Here is a 6,000-nt window from a genome sequence, read left to right on the forward strand (position 1 = left end):
TGGAATATGTTGCCTATCTCCATTAGGCAGGCGTCATCTGTTGCTCCTTTTAAAAAGCTACTGAGAACGTACTTTTACTCAACAGCTTTTACTATTCCTAGCTGGCTTGGTAGTCCTGTTTTTTTTTTTTTTTATTTCTTATGTCAGATTTGTAGTTTTGTATTTTTAATGTTTTATTGTGCTTTTACTTGACTGCTTAAATTTTTTAATGTTTTTATATGTCTATGTTCAGCACTTTGGGCAACACGGTTGCATTTAAATGTGCCATACAAATAAACGTGATTAGATTTTTTTGAAAGCCAACTGAATCTGGCCAGATCGGGAGAATGACTGGGCTGGTTACAAAATGATTTTCCCCACTTATCTAACTCTGGGGAACGTGGCAACAGATTAAACTTCACTTAAGAACAGACTATACCTTAAACTAATGTTAATGTTTTTCACAATTTAAAGAATAAAGAATGCTTTAAAATGAGTTTGCCATATCCTATTTGGAATTTAATTATCATTTAAAAACAAGCACAATATGTGTAAAAAGGTACTTGAATTCAAGGGGCAGGTTATTACTAAGGTACTTGAAGAATTTGTTTCAATATCTTTTAAAAATAAAGTGTGGGAATCAAATAGTATCGTTACGTAATAAGGATCTAAGGTTTGGTGATTTTAAACTTCAAAATGCCAAAAGGATCTTTCTTTAGTGAGTTTCAGACTTTAGAGATTTACAGTGCTTATCATCTTGCATATGCATCATTATAAACATCAGACTTTGTGCAGGTGCTGAGAAACATGGTGCACTGTGCTGACCTGAGTAATCCAACAAAGCCCCTACCAGTGTACCGGCAATGGACGGAGAGAATCATGGAGGAGTTCTTCAGGCAGGGAGACAAGGAAAGGGAGAGGGGGATGGAGATCAGTCCCATGTGTGATAAACACACCGCATCTGTGGAAAAAAGTCAGGTAAACGATTAGCAGGGAAGACCCAGCTGGATTACTGTTAGAGCTGTAGGTGCTGATCAGCCAGCTCTGATCACAGCAGTAATCTTACTACATTATTAATGATGAGTCACAGGAAGCACAGCAACTCGGTGCTTCAGACAAGTCCGTCATGATCTGTTTTTCTTTTTCTGGATGCAGGTTGGCTTCATTGACTACATCGTTCACCCACTGTGGGAGACATGGGGGGACCTCGTGCATCCCGATGCCCAGGAAATCCTTGACACCTTGGAAGACAACAGGGACTGGTACCAGAGCACTATCCCCCTAAGCCCATCACCACCTCCTGTGGGTCAGGACAAGGAGCTAAACGCGTGCATAGACAAATTTCAGTTTGAGCTCACCCTGGAAGAGAGCTCTCAGACAGAACAGGAACACGAGGAGGACCAAAACACACCAAACCATGTGGCACAGGACTGCAGTCACATGGACAGGGAGGACAAAAATGAGGACAAGGAAGATATTATGACAGAGGAGAATGAGGACATCATTGAGGAGGAGGAGGAGGAGGTGCCAATGGAGGAGGAGGAAGTAGAAGAAGAACTGAAGACTCAGCTGAGTGAGGAGTCTGGAAAGGAAAGACTTTATGACACAAGTCCTGTAGAAGAAGAGGAAGATTCTTCTTCTCAAGCTGAAGATACATGAGTCCTGCTCCTGTATCTCCCTCCTAACTTGCACACATTACCTTGTTCGTTCTTTAAATGGCCAAACCAAGAACAAATAAAACTGCAACGACAATACAGACCTTTAAATATATTTTTCAAAAAGGGAATAAACTAAAATCGCTCAAAGAGAAGCTAATTACACAGCAACTGTAGATTTGGAGTGGTGACAAGTTCTTTGACTGATCTCATGATGAACTTCAGACTAATATGAATATAGGAGACCGTTTGTGATGGGGAGATGATGACAGCGTAGCACTCTGGTGAACGGAATGCACATAAACACATATGAAGTCACACACACACACACACACACACACACACACACACACACACACATGCACACGACTGTATCTTTGTATGTGTGCATTTACACAAGGAACATTGATCAGTAATGAATTTGTTTGGAATAAGCCATCCCTTATTGGTGTATTAACTAGTGTTCAGTCAGTATTAGTAATTCCTGTATGTTAGAATCTCCATAGAAGCCGCTCTCCTCAGAGGAGCGCCAGTGATTTTTTTCCATTTCTGTCGGAAATAAGAATAAGGAAATCCACAGCGTGTGGGGAGAAGAAGGGTGATGTGGAAGTGAAGAGGAGGAAGATGCTGCGATGAAGGGGCCCGAGAGGTCCCGTGTCCTTTTTTCCCTTTACGAGGAGAGTGCTACTGGTGCAAGATGGCTCTGTGCCTTTCTGAAACACCAGCTTCTTGAAAGGAGCTGTAGTGAAGCAATGCATTGTGGGACAGGAGAGTCTGATTTTGTTCTCATTTTGATTGTCTCTTGTTGAAGCTCTTTCCCCGCCGTTCATGGTGTTGTGGTGTGTAACCGAGTTTCTGTGGTGACATGTTTTCGGCTGTAAGTCTTCCTTTGTTGCTCTTCTAGTAATATTACAACTCAGAACTCTAGATGCAGAGCAATCACCAACTCTACCACGACCACCTGTGGACTCTTTCAAAGCTTAGCTTCTTTTCCTATTAGACAGATTTTTTTTATCTTTCCGAGAATAAGCCATGAGATGCTTTCAAGCATACATTTTGCCTATTTTATATTTGAATATTGCTGAATATGTTGTGGGGGCGCGGAGTTATTTCATCATCAGAACAAAATGTCATTTGTTGCGTCACACCCAGTCACCTTTTGTGTTTTTGTCTCATACGTGACAAATCTCACCAAAGTTAAGAATGAGAAACTTCTGCGGGTGAAGTGGTTTGAAGGACAATGACTGAATAAAGGAAATCAGGGAAGCAGTGTGTCAGGGGAAAGACGTGCAACTCAGCCAAATGGAGGTCTGGCCGTCTCTGATCATCTTCACTATGTTTGATGGTTTTTTGCCTTAATGTCAGATGCAGGATACATACCTTCCAGTATGTAGATTAATGAGATATATTATGGATATCCTAGTCTATTTATATTGCGTCTGTATGCCTATTTCTGTGTTGTGTGTCTTGACACAATGTATTTTGCATTTGGAGGGGAAGGGTGTTTATGTTGTTGCTGTGCTCGGTCTAACATGAAGAATGTGTTGCTGATTTTGTTTTTAAATCAGGACGGCATCTTAAAGCTACCTGGGTGCAGTCAAAGAAATCAAGAAACCGGAGATAAGTTCAAGCAGGGGTAACGAGCGGTCGTGAATAATCGAGTAACAGAGACAGCAGGGTGTCGGAGGAATCATGTGTAGTTGGTCACTCATCTGCATCACCACATCTTGTTGACAGGTGTCCAGGATTTGATCAGCACAGCTGAAACGGATCAGCTTGTTTGGGTGTTTGTTTTCCACAGGGTAAAAAATAAGAATAACAGTGTGGTTGTTTTAAAAGGTAAGGGCGAGTTTCTGCAGGTCAGTAACTGAGCTCATCTGAAGACACCACCGCTTGGTGCAACAGGAGCCTGTGTGTGAGCTGCTAAGCCACCTTGCAGACTTTCCATCGGGTTAAATGGGAATCCAGGATTTCTACTGCAGGAAATGAAAGATTCCCATATGCACTGGCCTTTTACTTTAAACACCTTCTCCGTTTTTGTGGCTTCTTGTTCTGTTATAAGCTACAAAAACATTAATATTTAATTGCCATACAAACACGATACTGTAGCAATTGTTTCTTAATAACAAAATTATTCAATTAAGTGATTGCTGACATTCTTTTTAAATATTGAAAAGAAAACAACTGAGAGTGTTTTCTTTCACCACTTTGTGTACAGTTTATTTTTATATCATTCTGGTGGACGGTCGGGAAAATGAATCGTGTGTTGACGATATAGCTATAATCATGATCACTGTTTGTACATAATGTAATAATGTACTGTAAATTAAAATTTTATCCAAGTCATAATGATTGACAAATAGCCACTTAAAAACGAACCACTGGGGTACAGCGAGCCACATTGTCACATTTTAATTCTTTGATTACTCGTGAGAACGTTCTGTCATGATTTTTAATTGTGCACACTTATTATTAACGTCAAATCAATTTGTACCAGCACTTTATTTCATCAGGTTTGAAGGCAGACTGTGTGTTTCAGGTAGTGTTCAGTCTGTGCTGGTTTGGTCATAGGCAATCAATGAACTATATCCCACTGGGCCAAATCTTAAACCCCGGGCATAATAAACAAATTCATTAGAGATTAGGTTTGTTTGACCAATAAAGTCCAATCAAATCTGATTTCAGAACATTTGATCGATTCAGATATGTGTCCTTATCTAACACGACCATTTCCAGCACTACCACCTCCTCTGTTTCTTAGTAACTTTAAGCACTATCTAGCCTGATAGCCTAAATGTCCGTCCCAAGGTGGCCTACTTAGCTGGTTTCCATTGGTGTTGCTGTCAGGTAATCTTACTGCAGACTGACTTTATTAAAAAAAAAAGAATAAATAAAATAAATATCCGGACTTGGATCTCAAGTGTTTGTCCATCAGTAAGAAAGATCACCCAAAAAATACATGAAATGATTGTAATATTTGTAAATGAAGTTGCTGTAATGTGTAAATGTGTCTGAGTTATTTTTTATTATATTATTTTTATGAAAGTTTTACTTCTTGACAGAGCTGAGGTGTCATTTTGTGAATAAATGCATTTAATAAGCAAAATCTATATATAAAACAAACCTATAGTATACCAGTATATTTTTCTTTTATTTCACTGTTCAGTACTGTAAAGTGTGTTAAAATACAAATAAAGCAAGATTTTTATAACAAAACAACCAGTGCTGTTTGCTGCACCCTGCTTAAATTGCTGGCCAAACATTTGGTGTTAGATTCACTGTCTCCATATCATGAATGTATAAAATATACGTATTTTTTTTAGTTCATTGAGTTTTTATTTCCAACTCCTTTGTTCCATCAGCTATTGAACTGCTTAACTCTGAGCCGGGAGGGGTGGCGAAATAACAGCGAAGTATCATCGGCTTTAAGCATGTGCCATTTTTGGAGGGCTGCTGCTCATCCTCTACCCTTCATTTAGGATGTGTTCGGCATGTTGATAGTGACACACATTGTGTGATTGTGTGATTGTATAAATGGATTGTTTGCTTGGTTGTTTTTATGAGCGAGTTATTCTGTGTGGTAAGCTACAAATTAATTGCCCCATGGGGACCAATAAAGTTTTCTGATTTAAAGCTAATTTAGAACTGAATAACATACAGGACTTTTACACATTTGCCACATTTAATTTTAACCATTTTTCAAACCATTTCAAGATGAGGTTTTGTGATTTACCAGCACCTCCTGGTAACAGCCACTCACAAATGAACAACATAAGCTAAAACTGATTATTTAACTTGCTTGTCTCATAACAGTACATCTTATTGCTGTGGTTCTCAAACTTTTCTAACAACAGGGCTGGGTAATCTGGCTTCAAATCAATATCACCATAAATTGAGCAATTCACCCCAATAAAGGTGAATGGACGATAGCTGCTCGTGAAGCCGTAAACCCGTAAAGGGAGCGGTGGAGGCAGAGGTGTGGACTCGAGTCACATGACTTGGACTCAAGTCAGACTCAAGTCATCATCTTAATGACTTCTGACTAGACTTGATAAAACCTATAAAGACTTACGAGTTGACTCGGACTTGAACACCAATGACTTGCAACTTGAATCGACTTGCATCTGTCGACTTGATGATGACTTGAGCATATTTGATACTTTAGTACAAAAGTGGCACGACATGGACAAAAATCTTGAATCATTCTTGGTTCTGGGTGTGATCTTGTACTGCTAAATGCAGCAGCACTTTGTTTATAATCAGTTTCTGTTTCTGCTTGTTTGAGCAAATAAATGAAGCTTTAGGAAGCTTTTTTTCTGGAATTTATTTATAATCAATGTCATTAAATTTAAGTTGGACAGATGAC

The 6,000-nt window shown here is 39.2% G+C and overlaps 1 protein-coding gene across 3 annotated transcripts in view; it reads left to right on the top strand.

Moving 5' to 3' along the window:
- pde4a (phosphodiesterase 4A, cAMP-specific) overlaps positions 1-1,810 on the top strand; it is a 53,713-nt gene extending 51,903 nt beyond the window's left edge. For all 3 annotated transcript variants that reach the window (XM_015948524.3, XM_015948525.3, XM_015948526.3), the window contains 2 exons: positions 775-957; positions 1,135-1,810. In XM_015948524.3, the coding sequence (XP_015804010.1) occupies positions 775-957; positions 1,135-1,638 (687 nt within the window). In that variant the 3' untranslated portion in view covers positions 1,639-1,810. The remainder of the gene's footprint in view (positions 1-774; positions 958-1,134) is intronic.
- Positions 1,811-6,000: the final 4,190 nt, after the last annotated feature.

Source organism: Nothobranchius furzeri, chromosome 5, assembly GCF_043380555.1.
Source record: "Nothobranchius furzeri strain GRZ-AD chromosome 5, NfurGRZ-RIMD1, whole genome shotgun sequence".
Classification (NCBI taxonomy): domain Eukaryota; kingdom Metazoa; phylum Chordata; class Actinopteri; order Cyprinodontiformes; family Nothobranchiidae; genus Nothobranchius; species Nothobranchius furzeri.